The sequence below is a fragment of the Rasamsonia byssochlamydoides genome (genome assembly GCF_041956645.1).
Source record: "Rasamsonia byssochlamydoides strain NRRL 3658 unplaced genomic scaffold VTN77scaffold_6, whole genome shotgun sequence".
Classification (NCBI taxonomy): domain Eukaryota; kingdom Fungi; phylum Ascomycota; class Eurotiomycetes; order Eurotiales; family Trichocomaceae; genus Rasamsonia; species Rasamsonia byssochlamydoides.
The window spans coordinates 90,573-107,187 of record NW_027192389.1 but is presented as its reverse complement, the minus strand read 5'-3'; the positions used below and the strand labels follow the sequence as shown (position 1 = coordinate 107,187).

General features: G+C 48.4%; 8 protein-coding genes across 8 annotated transcripts; 4 read left to right on the top strand and 4 right to left on the bottom strand.

Moving 5' to 3' along the window:
* Positions 1-216: 216 nt before the first annotated feature.
* Positions 217-2,037, top strand: VTN77DRAFT_7312 (uncharacterized protein; the record flags this gene model as incomplete). The annotated part of the gene is made up of 3 exons (XM_069423688.1): positions 217-1,600; positions 1,654-1,895; positions 1,957-2,037. 3 exons carry the CDS (start codon positions 217-219, stop codon positions 2,035-2,037), a joined length of 1,707 nt encoding a protein of 568 aa, XP_069281118.1.
* A 2,133-nt stretch (positions 2,038-4,170) lies between these two features.
* Positions 4,171-4,780, bottom strand: VTN77DRAFT_7311 (uncharacterized protein; the record flags this gene model as incomplete). The annotated part of the gene is made up of 3 exons (XM_069423687.1): positions 4,171-4,418; positions 4,469-4,685; positions 4,742-4,780. The coding sequence occupies 3 exons, from the start codon at positions 4,778-4,780 to the stop codon at positions 4,171-4,173; spliced, it is 504 nt and encodes a 167-aa protein (XP_069281117.1).
* Positions 4,781-5,733: 953 nt separating this feature from the next.
* VTN77DRAFT_7310 (uncharacterized protein) lies at positions 5,734-6,186 on the top strand (the record flags this gene model as incomplete). Its single annotated transcript, XM_069423686.1, has 1 exon — positions 5,734-6,186. The coding sequence occupies one exon, from the start codon at positions 5,734-5,736 to the stop codon at positions 6,184-6,186; it is 453 nt and encodes a 150-aa protein (XP_069281116.1).
* A 153-nt stretch (positions 6,187-6,339) lies between these two features.
* On the bottom strand, positions 6,340-6,730 carry VTN77DRAFT_7309 (uncharacterized protein; the record flags this gene model as incomplete). The annotated part of the gene is made up of 2 exons (XM_069423684.1): positions 6,340-6,510; positions 6,575-6,730. The coding sequence occupies 2 exons, from the start codon at positions 6,728-6,730 to the stop codon at positions 6,340-6,342; spliced, it is 327 nt and encodes a 108-aa protein (XP_069281115.1).
* A 1,718-nt stretch (positions 6,731-8,448) lies between these two features.
* VTN77DRAFT_7308 (uncharacterized protein) lies at positions 8,449-10,038 on the top strand (the record flags this gene model as incomplete). The annotated part of the gene is made up of 1 exon (XM_069423683.1): positions 8,449-10,038. The coding sequence occupies one exon, from the start codon at positions 8,449-8,451 to the stop codon at positions 10,036-10,038; it is 1,590 nt and encodes a 529-aa protein (XP_069281114.1).
* Positions 10,039-11,388: 1,350 nt separating this feature from the next.
* On the bottom strand, positions 11,389-12,482 carry VTN77DRAFT_7307 (uncharacterized protein; the record flags this gene model as incomplete). Its single annotated transcript, XM_069423682.1, has 4 exons — positions 11,389-11,675; positions 11,731-11,945; positions 12,010-12,087; positions 12,163-12,482. 4 exons carry the CDS (start codon positions 12,480-12,482, stop codon positions 11,389-11,391), a joined length of 900 nt encoding a protein of 299 aa, XP_069281113.1.
* A 3-nt stretch (positions 12,483-12,485) lies between these two features.
* VTN77DRAFT_7306 (uncharacterized protein) lies at positions 12,486-13,496 on the bottom strand (the record flags this gene model as incomplete). The annotated part of the gene is made up of 6 exons (XM_069423681.1): positions 12,486-12,557; positions 12,609-12,632; positions 12,697-12,832; positions 12,899-12,942; positions 13,020-13,260; positions 13,330-13,496. 6 exons carry the CDS (start codon positions 13,494-13,496, stop codon positions 12,486-12,488), a joined length of 684 nt encoding a protein of 227 aa, XP_069281112.1.
* A 1,434-nt stretch (positions 13,497-14,930) lies between these two features.
* On the top strand, positions 14,931-16,593 carry VTN77DRAFT_7305 (uncharacterized protein; the record flags this gene model as incomplete). Its single annotated transcript, XM_069423680.1, has 9 exons — positions 14,931-15,109; positions 15,183-15,306; positions 15,363-15,414; positions 15,498-15,644; positions 15,714-15,867; positions 15,945-16,034; positions 16,111-16,144; positions 16,231-16,457; positions 16,527-16,593. 9 exons carry the CDS (start codon positions 14,931-14,933, stop codon positions 16,591-16,593), a joined length of 1,074 nt encoding a protein of 357 aa, XP_069281111.1.
* Positions 16,594-16,615: the final 22 nt, after the last annotated feature.

Below are 16,615 nucleotides of genomic sequence, written 5' to 3'. Positions count from 1 at the left end.
CCAATGATCTTCATTACTTACTAGCTGAGGCTCAGCGCGTTCTCCTATGTGCGTCTGCTACGTGTTCCGGCCTGCACTGCCACCAGTAAAGCGTCGAGGCTTGAGGTGCATTAGTTAGAAGGCTCTGCTCGACAGGTTCTAATAGGACGCTACATGCGCCTTTCATGCATGCGGGGAAGTCCAGACATCCCGATATAAATCTAGACGGGTTTGGTTATGCTCTGTACTCAGCCTTTTGACCTCGACCTCGACTCGTGGATAAGGACTAGGCTGTCTCCAGCCGTGTCATCCTCCGCCATTTCAAGCAGCAGCAAACCCAACATGCTATCGCAGCTTTTTGCGGCCGCCAGCGCGGTGTCGCCCGTCCGGGACGGCAAGAAAGCACCAAAGTCCAATGTTGACGACTTAGAACCACCTCTCCAAGGCCGCGACGGCCGCGACGATTGTTCTGCGACTGACTCTGGATATGGCACTGCTCCAAATTCGCCTGGGAACGACAAAAGTGCCGATGCCTCCCAGGAGAACTCTGAACGAATCGAAGATTCCCCCGCATGTACCGCACGCCCCATCCCCTTGCCGCTAACTGGCAATGCGAAACTGCAACAATTCAAAAAGGAGGTGAATAAAGCGACCATCGATCGGTTCAACGATGTGGTGGAGCTGCTCTCAGAGCCACTGCTCAGCTACCTGCAAAAGTCGAAACCAAGGACGAGGCCCTGTCGCATGGCGATCAGGCTGGTTGTGCTAGGCAAAACGGCGGACGACGCCAAGCCCTGTATCGTGGTGCTGTGCGATCGACGCCGATCAGAAAGGGTCAAGAGGTTTTTTGACAAAGGGCTGGCGAAAGATGTGTGCAAGCCGGAAGATCCCATGTTGCCGTCTTTTGATGTCCACATTTTCGACTATCCGCCTCAGACCAAAGCTGCCAGGGTTGGGGTGGATGTGTACGGCGGTGCCTTCTACCAGAGTGTCAACCGTTCTGCGACCACCACCTGTGGAACGCTCATCAAGCTTGTCGCCGGGGATCAGATCCGGTTCGGAACGATTGGTGGAATTATCAAGGTCACGATGCCCGGTGGGGAGTACGAATTGTACGGGATGACAGCTGGACATCTGACTGAAGGGTTGTTGCAAGACGAGGAAAGCCAGTCCGACGACGATCAGGAACTCTCCTCCAGCGACGAAGACGACGCTGATGTCTTTGACGACAATGACGCCTCCGACCTGCTTGCCTCGTCGATGACAAGGTCGTCCATGGAAAATCCAGACATGTGGGTGAAGCTGGGAAATAGCCTGCTGGTGGCTGGTGGCTCCAGACTCCAGCACCACCTGGACTGGGAGCTGGTCGAGAATCTCAGCCCGTCTTATTACCGACCGAATCAGCTCCCACCAGCAGAAAGTCATCCACGGGTTCGACAGCGGGACCTCGTCAAACCGTTGAAAAGCCTGGGCTTCCACAAGGCGCGGCCGGTGGTCGTGATGAGCGGATCACGGGGCCTCCGACGGGGGATGTTGTCCAGCAGCCTTCCGTCTCTTCTGTTGCTGTCTCCCGGGCAGAAATTTGTTCAGACGCATATTTTAACTCTGGATAATGACTCTGGTAAGCTACCTCGTCTTGTCGACTTGAGATGGTGACCCTTCTAATCGCAATAGAAATCTGCGAGGGAGACTCTGGATCCTGGGCCGTCGACGAAACGACCCTCGAGGTCTACGGACACGTGGTCGCCTCCGATATCTTCGGAGACACGTACGTCCTCCCTCTGCTGCAGACATTCGACGATATCAGAGAACATCTGGGGGCAGTTGCGGTCAATCTCCCAACCAACGTGGATATTATCTGCAAGCAGCTGGACAACCTAAACTTTAATGAACCTGCGGTGGCCGTGGACTATTCGGTGAGAGGCCAAGATCCTTTCCTCAGCGGATGAGAAACTAACATAGAAACTTTTCCTTTAGGCCCTGCTGGAGGAAGACGACGCGGTTTCACTTTCACAAAACGCCCACTGCCCGCCTCGATACTCGGGATACTCTCCATAAGACCCTCTCCACACTAGTCTAACCCAAGCACTCCAACGGGGCCGGTTTTGTTCACTCGCTCGAAGAATAGAGTGTGAGAGCGGCATCCGTAAATGTCTTCTTCTCTTATATCCGTTTCTTTTCCTCGAGACGACCTGGGTGGGTTATTTTTGTGTGTAAGAGGCAAGACCTCACTGCTGTCATAGGCGTGACATGTGTGGTTCTTTTCTTTTCTTTTCTTTTCTTTTCTATTTTTTTTCTATTTTTTTCACCGTTCAATCGCTATCTACTCTAGTTACAGTTCTTAGCTCTCGATTCGCACAATTAATACCGATTGATTAGCGCACATTCATGAAGTGCTTCCATGAGGGTTTTTAACTGCCTCCTCATTTAATGGAACCTTCGCACATCGATTGAACTCCCATCTGTGAAAGAAAGGCCACTTGATTACAGCGTGGGACGAGAAACATGCCTAATAGGCAAGGAAGATATTCTTACTATATGATACTTAGTTTATAGTATGCCTTTAATTCAAAATAGTATGTTTAATTAGACACGATATAATATCTACCTATGTAACTATAATCCTCCTGCTAAAGACGTTAATATAATATTAACTATTTCAGGCATCTTACCAGCATGATAATATCGAGTAGTCTAGATGAATAGGATATCTGAGAACTTACAAGCATAGGTATTGTATTATGCCTCGCTTGAACTCTGACAGCTGTGAACGACGATCCAGTCAGTTTCGTCAGCGCCTAGGAGTCCTAGGTTGTAGTGACCTCACCCATGAATCAAGCAAATACGCAAAACAAAGAAAGGAGATGGAAGCAAATCGGTCAACTTGTTTTTTGCGCTTATAATCAGTCTATTTTCTAATCTTTTTCTTTTCTCTCCGTCATACTAATAGTTCTAGTCCAGTCAAAATCCATTCATCTTCTCTGCGTCGACAAAACTTATTCAAGGAGTGTATACCCCGTCCTTAAAATAAAATCCACCGTCGAATATCTCCTCGAACGGCGGGTCATAACAGTCACACACAGGCCCCGAACAGGGTGAAGATGTCTTCCGTGCCGACCTTGGCCACCCGGGATATCAGAGCCCAGTCTCTTCTCCACCCGTGATTGAATGAGTTCTGGACTTTATAGCTAGGAGATCAAGAGTGGGTTTAATAAGCAGTTAGTAAGCAGTAGTCAGATTGATTGGAGCTTTATCATAGCATGTCCTTTCAAAGCATATCTTGCTTTCGGTACCTCCTTACAGTATTTGCTCCCAGGATTAACTTGACTGAATCCTGCCCCATATACACATCATTAATGCATTCTAGACCATCTTTCAAACGATGGCCAATGTTGAACCGCACATTTCAGCAACAGCTCAACCAGGCTTATCAGTTTTATGTGCAAGGCTCCCGCACAGAGGATGCCTTCGTTCAGTATGCAAACGCCCCTCGTCCGCCGACTATTACCCCTCGAGCACAACAAACAATCCAATTTGATCGGCCGGCGGTCCCCTCTACGTTGACACCAGGAACTCCTGCGCACAGTCGAAGTGTGAGCTTCAATGATATGGATGATATTTTCTTGTCTTCAGTGCAGACTGCACTGAGTCGGGCGGCTCATCGACGTCGAGCCTCGAGCCCTTGAAAGAAAATGGTTAGCAATCACACGCAGTGGCCATATCGTGAATTCTGAGACTGAGTAGCGCCAGAAGCCTGAAGAAATGATAATTTTGGTTTAGAGAATGGCTGATCTAATTGAATTGATGGGCGATCTGGAATTTGACTCCTCCACTTTATTTATAGCCCATGTTTCAAGGCATAATCATTCGCCCGTTCTTCTGCCAGCTCCTGTAGCGAATCATGGATGGCATCTTCCAGCTCTTGAATCGGCAGAGGGATAACAATTCCTGAAAGCCGTAACTGGAAGTGCTCATCTAGGTATGGACCGCGAGTGTATCGACGAGCAAAGTATCCGGGGCGTGGGGGCTGATCGGGACGAAACTTCGAGGTATAGAATGGCCGTGGTGGGGGTCTGGATCTGTCGTTACCATACCACCAAATATCTGCTGTCACCTCCCCAACCAGAGGATCGTGATTGTCGTCATGCCATCTGATGATGGTGTTAAGGAGATTGGATTGTGTCATATTGCTTATGGTTGTTGATCCCATGGATACCCATCAGTTGGATGTGTGCTGACTTCAGTGATTTTCACAAGAATGACAAGCTGCGTGATGCCCTTTGAGCCCCGAAGCAGGCGCTCTGCATCTTCAAAAAGCTTCTCAAGAGTTTCCGTAACGCCAACTTCCAAAGCGATGACAGGGTAAAACTCTCCTTTTCTCTTGATCATTCCATCTGGTACCTTTCGGCTTCCTCGGTGAGGACCAGCCAGCCCCAGGCCTATTGTTTGATTAGACTTATCCTTACAACAAAGGAGCCGAAAAATGTACCTCGTTCTGTCCGACGTCTGAACTTTTGCCCTGATGTCCGCTCAGCTTGTTGCTGAATTTCCTTGAACCAATCGGTGAAGACTGTAACCACGCTCTGATGAAGCTCGCCTGCTTCTGCTTTGACAATGAGGTTTTCCAGACGCGCATCATACTCAATGTCAATGTCCTCCTCGTTGATTATGTTTGTAAACCATTTCTCGAATTCTTCTACTGACACCTTTCAACAGTCAGATAACCCTGTCTGGTTGATAATCACGGCAATCAGTTGCATACCTTCAGAATTTGGAATCTCAACACTTTCGCTACCCGCATCCCGAATAGAGGACAAGACCTCCTTTGTCAAATCCTGAATGTTGTTGATTTCCTGTAAAACATCCTTCAAAATGCGCTTGGGCATGTTCTCAATATCTAGCGAAAATGAAGTCTTGCTTTGAAAGGAGAACGAGACGAGCAAATTGGCAGACTTGGGCTTGACTGTTTGGTGTCTTTTGGTTTGGAGGTGATGATGCGATGACTTGGTTCATTCTTAGTTACTGCCTGCACGTGCTTGTCGTTTGTCGAACGCCACGACAATTGGCAGGACGAATCGAAATCCCCGAAAACCAATGCCATCTTGGACAAAAGCAAAACTGCACAGGGAAAAGAAAATATACGAAAATATCCACAGGTGGAGTGTAGTTGGCGCGTTGGCTTGTGAAGAGGGGGATAGTCGAAGGCATCCTAATTTCAAGGTCTATCTTCCTCAAATAGTGGCTCATGAAGGCAGGTGCAAGCACTGTTGTTGATATATATGTATGCTATACATACTGGATTTTACCGAGCGACCTTGACTTTCCTCTTCTGGATGCGGCCGCTTTAATAAGAGTGCTCAGTGTCATTCAGTAAGCATTCCACAACATTCATTGACGCTCACTGAGCGAAGAGAGAGTGCTCACTGAGCATGACATGACACCTCTGAGCTACTCAGCTGGTCCTTTATTTGTAAAGATAGTTTTCTTTAAAAATCTCATTAAACCTCCCAAAACTTTACAATGGAGATTTGATTGTTCCCTCATCCGATTACGCCTTTCCTAATTATAATAGCCCGATGTCAAGACTTATCAGATAATACCGTACTAAGGTAATAGCAAACCTAGACAAAAACTCTGACGATGTCAAGACTTAGATGTCACATAACACCATAAGAACACTGTGTATGCAATTGCAAGCCTCGGACATAGCCTTCATTCTTCAGATAACCTTGACCCTTCCCAAGGCAGAATTACATGCCGACGAACTCGAGCGAGCGAGCAAATACAGGGGCATATCGGCGCACCGCCTCCTCTGTAGAAACGTCTGGCCCTAAGGCCCAGTCAGAGGGAAACTCTCTAAGGACGCCCGCACATTGCCTGGTCGCGTCCGGATCCTGTCCGCTCCTGTCCTTGTTTCCTTCTTCAGCGCCTCCCCCTGCCGAATCCTTTAGCTTCTTCTTTGGCGAGCCTAGATCATCTTACATAGTGTCATTAACAGATACGATGCCTGGAGAATCTTCCTTGTCATCAAGGAAGTACATGTCGCGCAACTGCTGTAATTCCAGGCGGATCTGGCGGCCCAGAGCCTTTAGACGGGCACTTCCTAGAATCGGAATGGCCCTACGGAGACTGGCTAAAGGAGCTCCGTGCCACTGTCTAGGTTGCGAGAAATACGGCACAACATCAAATGGAAGTCGATTGCGATGAAAATAGGGCTTGAGAAAGAGTGGGAGGGTACAGTCCCCCTATGGCGTCAGTCGGAAGTATCCCTTGTTCCACTTGATGTATCTTGTACATGTCGGCAGTTGGAACGTCTCGCTTTGAAACGGTCCCCTCTCGGCCGCTGCCCTCCTGCATTCCCTATCCTTGAGTTCGAATTTGGATGAAGTATTGTAGATCTGTGGGTATAAAAAGAAATCCTGGGTCAGCAGCCAGGTCGAACTGATTATGGCACGTGGGACATAGAGGGATCGCATTTCTAGCCGAGGTTGACGAGAAGTTTATTAGGCCTGATTCATCCCACAAGCGTGCCTGCACATAATAGGAAACTGTTATCCTGATTCCCGTTATAAGCAGCGGAGATAGCATTGCCTACCTGCGGGTCTTCCTTCGCAACAACATGGCAAATATGAGTCCACTCATTACCACACGCCCAGCAATCTTCTCCAGTGAGTCGCCTGACTTCTAACTTGGTGCCGGCAGAGAAGGCATCGGACTTGAGGGAATCTTCAGATGATTGAGCTGAGGGCATCAGGCTATTCTCAGAAGATCTCATACCCAGAGACTTGGCGTGGTGGCCCGACGACTTGATACTTGACAACTCCACAGGCGAAGACACGACGTGGTCTGACAACTTCGCGCCCGATGACCTAAGTGGTGGCTTGGGAGGGGGGCGGCATTAACCGCTCATCTCGTTCCAGATCTGCCATGTTTGTAAGTCAGCTGTTGTATCAATTATCGTTAAATTGCATAGAGCTGTTCACGTACGACAAAGTGATTTCGACTAGATGAAAAAATTGCTCCTCAAACGGTTGTTCCTTCCGAACAGGTCGAACATTGATGTTTGCAAGAGGAAGGCGACTGTAGTCGTTTGTTACTGCAGTAGCAACTGGCAAGATGGAGTCTGTGCCAGCAGCCATTAGGTGCCTCCTAGATCATGTGATTACTTGTTGGTTGGATGACCCCAAGGGCAAGAGAGATTCTTACAGCGCGTCAACAAAACACAGAGTGAAAGGAAGGAGGAGAAAACCTTGGCTCCTAGGAGGTGCCGAGGAGGGAACCTTCCAACACAGAGTCCATGACATCATGTCACATGACGTAGGCACCTCCATCCCCTGCTATGGATAGGGACGCTGAAATGAACTTCAAGCGTGGTGAATCAACAATGGCACTTATCCTGGATCCAGATTCAAAATAAATTCTCAGCCAGGCCTGGTCTGCAGGAACCGTCCTAAGGCATATTACTGGTTCTTTTTTCAAGTGTGAAATGAAATCAATCCTGCCTAGGAAAATAATCGTCTTGATTCTGGATTCGGATTCGAGATGCCGATCTGTTACTCCTAAAATGTATCTATAATCTGACTGTTGTTTAGGAAGGCGCCTCATATATTCGTATAGCAGTTAGCTTCAGACTTCGTATGTTGCTGGGTTTTCACTTGAATGGCAGTGGCGCAGCCCTGCTGGCGGAGGTTTGATTGGAGATCTTGTTTTGCATTAAGAGAGAGTAAGCTGTCCCACCTTTTTTTTTTGGTACCATCGAATCAAATAATATGGATCCATCGCTCAATGCAATGGATGCAAGGAATTTTGTAGAGAGGATCATACCAGCTTGTCTCTTCTCCAACCATGATTGAATTCATTCTAGATTGAGGTAGTTTTAGAGACGGAGATTGGGTCTGATGTCTGCAGCACTGTAATCAGTTTGTAATCAGTAGTCAGATTGATCAGCGACATCTGCCATGGAAATTCCGCGCATCCTTCTAGACCGCCCCTCTCGAGCCTCTCGCTAGTACTGTATAGGTCTGGGGGAATAATAATGGATGTAACCCCCACGAGTCGTTGGCCGGGGATACTGCCAATTAGAGTTGCGTCGGGAGTCAGATCGCGAGAATGAGGGATGCGATTGCGCCATCGGCATGCAGATTGATCGACGAGCGACACGAACCCTACAGCAAGCAAACTACTAGGAAGAATTGGGGGTTGGAGATGAGATGGGATGTTATTTGTCTTTAAATCCAGAGACAGTTTCCCTGTCTTTTTTTTTCCTGTCTTCTTTTCGTGTTTTTGGGATCTTCTCAATTCCTGAATGACAGATATATGCGACTCGACGTAGCTGGATGCAGCAGTGAGAAGATTAGGATACTGGTGTTATTGTGCTGTTTCTGAAGGGTTCTTGTTCTTTTGTACTGTGTGACAAGTTCAAGCATTTTGTCTTTATTATTTTTCTGGATTCAAAGATTTCTACCTACCATGACGAGAGACGACAGCACCAAAGCACTGGGAGCCTCCCAGTCAACATCCAAACTAACGGATCCCCAAATCTTTCCCGAATCGACGCAAGATGATGCCTTCGACAGCCCCCTTCCAAAAGGCACCTTCGACCCCGTCTACGAGGCTAAGGCCCGCGTGCTGAATCGTGCAATCCAGGAAATCGGCATGGGCCGCTATCAATGGCAGCTCTTCGTCGTCATTGGCTTTGGCTGGGCAAGCGATAACCTCTGGCCGATCGTCACTTCTTTAATCTTCACTCCCGTCTCGAACGAGTTCTCCCCCGCGCGGCCGCAGCTGCTGACTCTCGCCCAGAACATTGGCCTGCTGGTCGGGGCCATCTTCTGGGGCTTTGGCTGCGATATCTTCGGTCGCCGGTGGGCGTTCAACCTGACTATCGGCATTACCGCTATCTTTGGCTTGGTTGCAGCTGGGTCGCCCAATTTCGGAGCCATCTGCACCTTTGCAGCGCTCTGGTCTGTCGGCGTCGGCGGCAATCTTCCTGTCGATTCGGCCATTTTCCTCGAGTTCTTGCCGGGCACGCATCAGTACCTGCTGACGATTTTGTCCATTGACTGGGCGTTCGCCCAGCTGGTTGCAAACCTCATCGCGTGGCCGCTGCTGGGCGACTTGACTTGCCAGCAGGACACGGTCTGCACGCGCGAGAAGAACATGGGCTGGCGATACTTCATGATCTGCGTGGGCGGTCTGGCCATGATCATGTTCATCGTGCGGTTCGCATTCTTCAGCATCTACGAGTCCCCCAAGTACCTGATGAGTCGCGGGCGGGATGCGGACGCTGTGGCGGTCATCCACGAAGTCGCGCGACGTAACGGCAAGACCTCGACCTTGACTCTCGAGGACCTGACGAGGTTTGATGTCGATGTCGATCCCCAGACGCAGGGAGTTTCAACTTCGGCCTCTGCGGCCTTGCATCGCAGACTAGAACAGGTCAACTTCACGCATATCAGATCCCTCTTTTCGTCGGTGAAATTGGCCATCTCCACCTCGCTGATTACCGTCATCTGGGCCTTAATCGGCTTGGGATTCCCTCTGTACAACGCCTTCCTACCATACATCCAGGCAACGCGGGGTGCGGAATTCGGTGACGGCTCGGCGTACATCACGTACCGGAACTCGCTCATCATCGCCGTGCTGGGCATTCCTGGCTGCTTGCTGGGCGGGCTGCTCGTCGAGCTGCCCCGGTTGGGCCGGAAGGGGACGTTGTCGGTGTCAACCGCATTGACGGGCGTGTTTCTGTTCGCGTCGACGACGGCACTGACTTCCAATGCGCTCCTGGGCTGGAACTGCGCCTACAACTTCATGAGCAATATCATGTACGCCGTGCTATACGCCTACACGCCAGAAGTCTTCCCGACCAAGGACCGCGGCACGGGCAACGCCATCACCGCGTCGGCGAACCGCATTTTTGGCATCATGGCCCCGATTGTCGCCATGTTTGCTAATCTGGAGACTGCTGTGCCTGTGTATGTCAGCGGCGCGCTGTTCATTGCAGCGGGGATTCTAGCTATTGTGCTGCCGTTTGAGCCGAGAGGGAAGGCCAGTCTGTAGTTACAAATTCTGTCAGTTTGTATCTTGTCTAGAATTGCATATTTTTGCGTCTGCAGTACCATCGTTAGTAGAGATGCAGACTTGTGAGATATTCCCTGTTTTCGAACGCTTTGAGAGTGAGAGCCCTGTGATTTGTTCTGATAAGCTTACAAGAAGTCATGGCACAGAAGCTGAATGAAGAGGTCTAGCCTGTCGTATGCTTGTTAGTTCTGGTTGTAAGTAGGCCGAAGATTGGTTGTCGTTGCGGTTGTGTATGCAATATAGACTACCTAGAATGGCAACCTGCTACGGGACCAGTGTACCTAATACGGGAACCAAGCATGCTCCGTGATCGACCTTCCTAAGGTCAATCGAATACTTAATCACAGAGATCTTTTCTTGGTGTGATCTACCATGGCCAATCAATATAAATAAACCTGACCATGGAACTACCCAGAGCTTAGCTCAACCGCTCGCATATCCAGCTCATCAAGCCCACATAACCATTCTGACATCGAACTTATCCCTCTCACTCTTTTTCACCTCTGAATTGGCGCTGCTCCAAGGAAGTGCATATCCCCGTTGGTTGCTCACAACCGTTATCACAACATGGGGGAAAAGGCCCAAGCTGGCGTACACGACGCCAGAAAGGCCGCCAGCGTCGCTGCCGCAATATTGACTTTGGGAATATTGAACATAGTTTTCTCGAACAATGCTAAAATCTTTAGTAAATCTATATCCAGGTTTGGAGTCAATCATGGATGGGCGAATCAGCTTAATTTTGTCGGCATCCTGGGACTTAACGATCTGGCTATGAAGACTGCAACGACGCTGGAAAAGGTGAGGGAAATCCACCAAATATGGGAGGTTTTGGCTTATAAAAAAAGCCCATATATCTATTATTCGTTTCTCTTTCTTAGTCTTCTTATTAGCGAGCTCGTTAGTCTCTCGATGTGACGATCACCTTCCGTCCCCGACAGAGTTTTAACCCACCTCGATCCCAAGTTATAATTATATTTGGATATTTGCTGACAGCAACCTTATCTAACTTGCTGTGGTCTGATATTTTTTTTTCACTCTGTATACCTGATATATATAGATGTCATTAGTGAAGACAATTTATTGACTAGAAACTTGAAGTTTTATTCAACAGGACTTTAGTCAATTAGAGAAGACTAGAGTGAGGAGGAAATAAGGTGATTAAAGCCCAAAACCTGAGAGGGGATATATGATTCCATCTGTTCGTTCCCGGGATAACCGTTTGCTTCACGAGTGGGGGTCGCTTTGGCCCAAGAACTTACAGGCCCAGACAGTATTTATTAGGTGCCTACTGTACATGAACATGAGAAACGTTCTTGACAAATTTCTGTTTCATTCCCACGGCCTCAATATCTCCCAAGCCGCCGGAGTCTCACGCTTGATGGTCTCAATATGACCTTGGCTTCTCGGTTTTATCGTGACCGCAAACGGCAACGGGGCATGAACCAGACCAATCGTGTATGCGTCAGCGTCAAGAGAGATCGTCTCGCCCGTCTTCTGGTCGATGGGCTCTGAAAACTCGAATGCCCAGAGCAGTTTGGCGATCACGGGCCACTGCATGCGTTCGCCGAGGTGTATTCCCGGACATAGACGCCTGCCTGCTCCGTAGCCATAGTGATGTGAACAGATTTAAGTCAGTGTAAAAACTCCACTAGAGAAAATCGTCTGACTTATCTCGTTTGTTGTAGTCTGGACTCCCTGCATAATGATACGCCGGATTCGGGTAATCGAGGTAGCGGTCTGGATCGAACTTCTCTGGGTCATAAAAGCCAAATTGCTCAGAGTGATGCAGCGCCCAGACAGGAATGAAGATTGTCGAGTCCTTTGGGATGAGCTGGCCTTCATAGTAATCGTCTTGCCGGACTCGGTGCGGTAAGCCTAGTGGACCTCTGCTGTTGCTTAGCGGGCTCCTTTTTCTGAAGAGAAAGAAGACTGTAGGCAGGCTTTGCTTACACCGGGCGCCATCTCATTCCTTCCTTCACGATACAGTTGATATACTGAAGTTTATCGAAGTCCGACCAGGTCGGGGATCTGTAAGTTATCGTTAGCAAGGATAGAGAGACATGACATTCCGCTCCTCCAATCTGCCGTTCTGGGCTCACTCACCTATCGCATTTGCAGACCGCATCGATTTCAAGCCAGGCTTTGCGCTGTACCTCGGGGTGTTTTGCTAGGGCAAGGATCAGAGTCAACAACTGCGAAGACGCCGTGTCCGATCCTCCTTCTAGGATCTCGCCAAGCAAGTTCTGAAAAGCATGCTGCGTCATGGGAAAGCTTTGCGCCTGATATTGATCAAGCAGCTTATCGACGAGGCAGGGCCGATGGTCACCTCTAGCCCGTCGTTCCTCAACAAGACGCATTGCCTTTGCCCATGTTTCGTCCATGAGCTTTCCGGCCTCGAGTGCGCGTTTCTTCCACGGATTCATGAACTAAGGAATTTGTTTGAGGAATGGGAACTGGTCGAATGGAGGACTTGCACCAGGTTCTAGGATTTCAGTGAACTGTGTTTGAAGTCAGAATACATAGACCAGAGCTGAGTAGAGAACAATGACCGTTTTCAGCACCGCGCATACCGTCTATTTCCCGTTAGTCTACCGCGATCCCTGACATACGTGCTTGGACATTTGATAGATCACTTACAGAAGCCCAGAAGGAGTCCGAGGTCGCGCCTCGTTGGCCGAACACGAGAATAGAAACGGTCGACGCTGTGACACGCCGGATGTGGTTGTAAAAGCGTTCTGGTGTGCAGAGAAAATCGTTCAGTGCTATTATAGCCCTAATAAAGCATTTCTCTTGTGAGGAATTGTAATAGGCGACAATGTAGCCTGGAGACGAGACATACTCAGCTTCCTGCTGTGGAGCAGCTTCTCCATCTAATACTGCTGGCTTCATAATGAACAATCAGCAAGCAGAGTCCAAGTCACTGCATGCAAGGCCACTCATAGGGTGCTGTCCTTACTTACAGAAAAGTAGCAAGCAACAATCTTGCGCTTCTCCCTAACCATCGCATCGTTGGACGACAGCAAAACGTGGTCGCCCTGCGTCATTAGGTGACCAATGTAGCTATTTGGTCGATCGGAGTAGATAAGCCCTCTCTTGTCGAGTAACTCGTGGATGGCCTCTCTGCTGTATAGAACGATTGCGTTGGTAGGGCCGAACTTGAGAGAGAAGATGCCACCGTATTGTTGGCCCCAATCCCGGAACCTGTGTCACATCATATCCTTAATGGTGTCCTGTCTGAGCGAGAAGGAGATAGAGGAATATATGATTTACTTTCTGTAAAGTCCTGTTACTGGAATCTGGTGGAGATTGCCAAGAACTGGAATCGTTGGAGGTCCTTTTGGCATGCGAGGGTCCCGTCTGCCAATCTGGAGCACATAGTATACGCACAAGCTACTGATAACGGCTACAGCAATGAACAGACTCATGGTGAAGCTCATTTTTTTAGAGCCTGCCGCCTGCGAGGAGGTTCAGTGTGAATAATAGTTGATGGCTTACAACACCTGGGGTTATCGCACTTCTTATGTTTGTGCTCTATTTACATACATATATACTGCATCCACAGGCGAGATATGTGTGGAGATTTCCTTTTTCCTCTTCTCACTGATGTACGTCAAATCCACAGAGGTTCCTGTGATAAGTGATAAGTCATTCTTTCAGTCTTCAGCGTAATGCTGACTGACTGCTGGTACAGTAATCACTGCAGCCCTGACAACTAAGGAATATTTCTACATAAGCTTCCAACACGTCAGACGGGCGATTATTAATCGCTTACCCAATTGCTCCACTACGTGCCCTTCTGCAGGCTGTTGGTTGGTAATCACTTTTGTATTTTTTTTATTTTGTTTATTTTATTTTATTTTTCATAGTTTTTGTGAAGTAAAGGGAGAATACTAATCAAATTCGTATAAGCTGACCTAGGAGTAATTTTCGCACGAAGTTTAACTGGAAGAGGAGATCAGGAAGGTATAGAGATTATCTACTTACGCTTTATCCTCTTTAAATGGATAAAGAACCAGATTCCAGTTATAAGATGGGCAGACTAAGAAATTAGCTTGTTACGTAAGAAACTGGCTAAGAAGCTGACTGAGAAATGACACTATGTATACTGATTTGTTTTAAGGGCTGATTGCATGATATATAATTTCTATCTACGGAGTACCGAGGGAAGTCCTGATTTGGACGCCTGACCAACAAAACTAAAACTGATGACCAGCAAACCCCACAGGTGGCTAGTCGGGCAATTAGACGCATGATTGATATTCTCTCCTCGGCGCAGTGGTCGTAAACATAATACGATCATCCTGACGGACACTGTTTAGCCATATAAAAATAGCAACATGATCACCAATTTCTTCTCAACCAACCAAGGAGGAAAATACCGTATCAGAGAGGTCGTAGAGATAGGGAGACCAATGGAAACCACTCTACTCGCGTTCCAAAGTCACTGCCTTCCAGTATGTACATGTAGATGTCGTCAGGTTTCTTGTCCATAGTATCATTGCCTCTGTAATCATACTACTAGGGCAGGGAAAGTGATGTCGCTGTGCAGATCCTGTCCACTTCCGGTCAGACAAGTATCAGCAGGAAGAAAGTATTCAGCTAAGAACGAATGGCATGGCACTCTTTTGTTTTGGCTGAGCAAATCCGGGCTCATACCTGTCAGAGATTTTTCACTCAGCCCAAAACGAGTGCCCTGCAATTCATTCTTAGCCGAGCACTCTCTTTCTGCTGACAACAAGATTCCATCTTTTATCTGTTCTTAAACGAAAGTTCTGATACAATCCAACGTCAGAGTGTTACTGCTGTTGTTTTTCCAATCTATTTAAGATCACTTTACCTGTTGCAATTAAACTGCCTCAGCAGACGGCGCCATGGAATCCGCTACTTCATCGTCAACTATGACCATTGACCCGCGGAAGCAGGTTGTTGAGGCCTTGAGAGGGCAGACGCTCATCGTACCGGATCTGTTTGCTCTCTACTCGAACTGGAAAGTGGATTTGCACCCTGATTACGAGCAAGTGCGCGCTGAACTCGAGCAATGGCTCTTGAGGTATGGCTCTTTCTTGTCCATGGTTGCTTCCCAATCTGTTCCATCTCCGAAGAGCGGCTAATAGATTGAATAGATGGGTTCCAAACGAAGAGAATCGCAAGAAGCAGCGAAAAGTCGACTCCGCTATGCTGTCGGGGTTCTTTTGGACTGGCGTTCCGCTGGACAAATATCGGACGTTGGCCGAATTCATGTCTTGGGTAAGTCGTCTGTCTTTTCGTGGTAGATGCTTGCCAGCGCTGAGAATTCGACATAGTACTTCCTATGGGATGACGGTAAAGCTGATGCTTCCACTATATCCTCGAAGAGTGAACAGCCGGGCTAATTGGTGTCTGTCCTCTCGAATCAGAGATCGATTGCGGATCTCTCCAACACGACAGGCAGGGCACAGAACAATACCGCAAGGACACTCTTGCGTTCCTGAAATATTGCTTGGAGCCTGGTTCAACCAACGGACGCCCTCCGGTGTCGGACGGCACAACTCGGGATACTTCGAGTCCATCGGACAGAAATTTCAGTCTGATCACTCTCGTGGTACGTTCGTTTCGTAACCTCAGAGATCGGTTCGATTTCTGGGTACTAATGTACTATATCCTGCTCGCTCTAGACGCCCTCCGTCGCTACGCAAACGACGTGTACAACTATGTTGAGGCTGTCTCATCGCACCAGGAACAGCGCGAGATTGGATTGTCGACAATAGAAGGTTACATCGAGCGCAGGCTGCACACAATCGGCGCTTATCCTTGTCTCACCATTATGGAGTATGCAGTCCTCATCATTTTTCATCAACCATGCCGTGTATCAGGGGCAGCTTTCTTACTTTCTTTTCGTCTTGCAGATGGGCTTATGGTCTCAATATCCCTTCTTTGATTTATGAGCATAAGGCGACCAAGGTTATTATGAGGGAGACTGCTTTGGCGAGCTTTTTGTGAGTTCTATAAAGGATTTCCGACAGGATTTCTGCCCTTTCACTATACTAACAAGATCCGTGCTTTTCACTGCAGATCCAACGACATCATCTCGCTTAAGAAAGAAGTAGTACGTAGCACCTGGCCGGATTCTGAAGATCTACAGGGAAGTAATGTCACACACCGACAAACCAACTAACGGCGGACGCTCCACAGGCCGCCGGAGAAGTTGACAGCATGGTCCCCATCATCATGCACCATCGCCACGTCAGCGCTCAAGAAGCAATGGAGCAAGTCGTGGAGCTTCTAGAGAAATCATACAACGACTGCACCGCCGCTGAACACAGGCTACTCGATCTCGATCTGGACGGCAAGGTTCGAGACAACGTGAAAATGCTGATCCAAGGCTGCAAAAACGTCATTCTGGGTGGTGTCTATTGGGCGTAAGTAGCCAGCTATCATCTCGACGCTTACTTGTTCAGATTGCGGCCTTCTAATGTCTACCCATCTAGGTACGCGACTGATCGATATTTGCCGAGAAGTTGTTCTCAGGGGAACAAGATCTTGATTGAGTTGTAGTCGACCTATCACTATCATCATC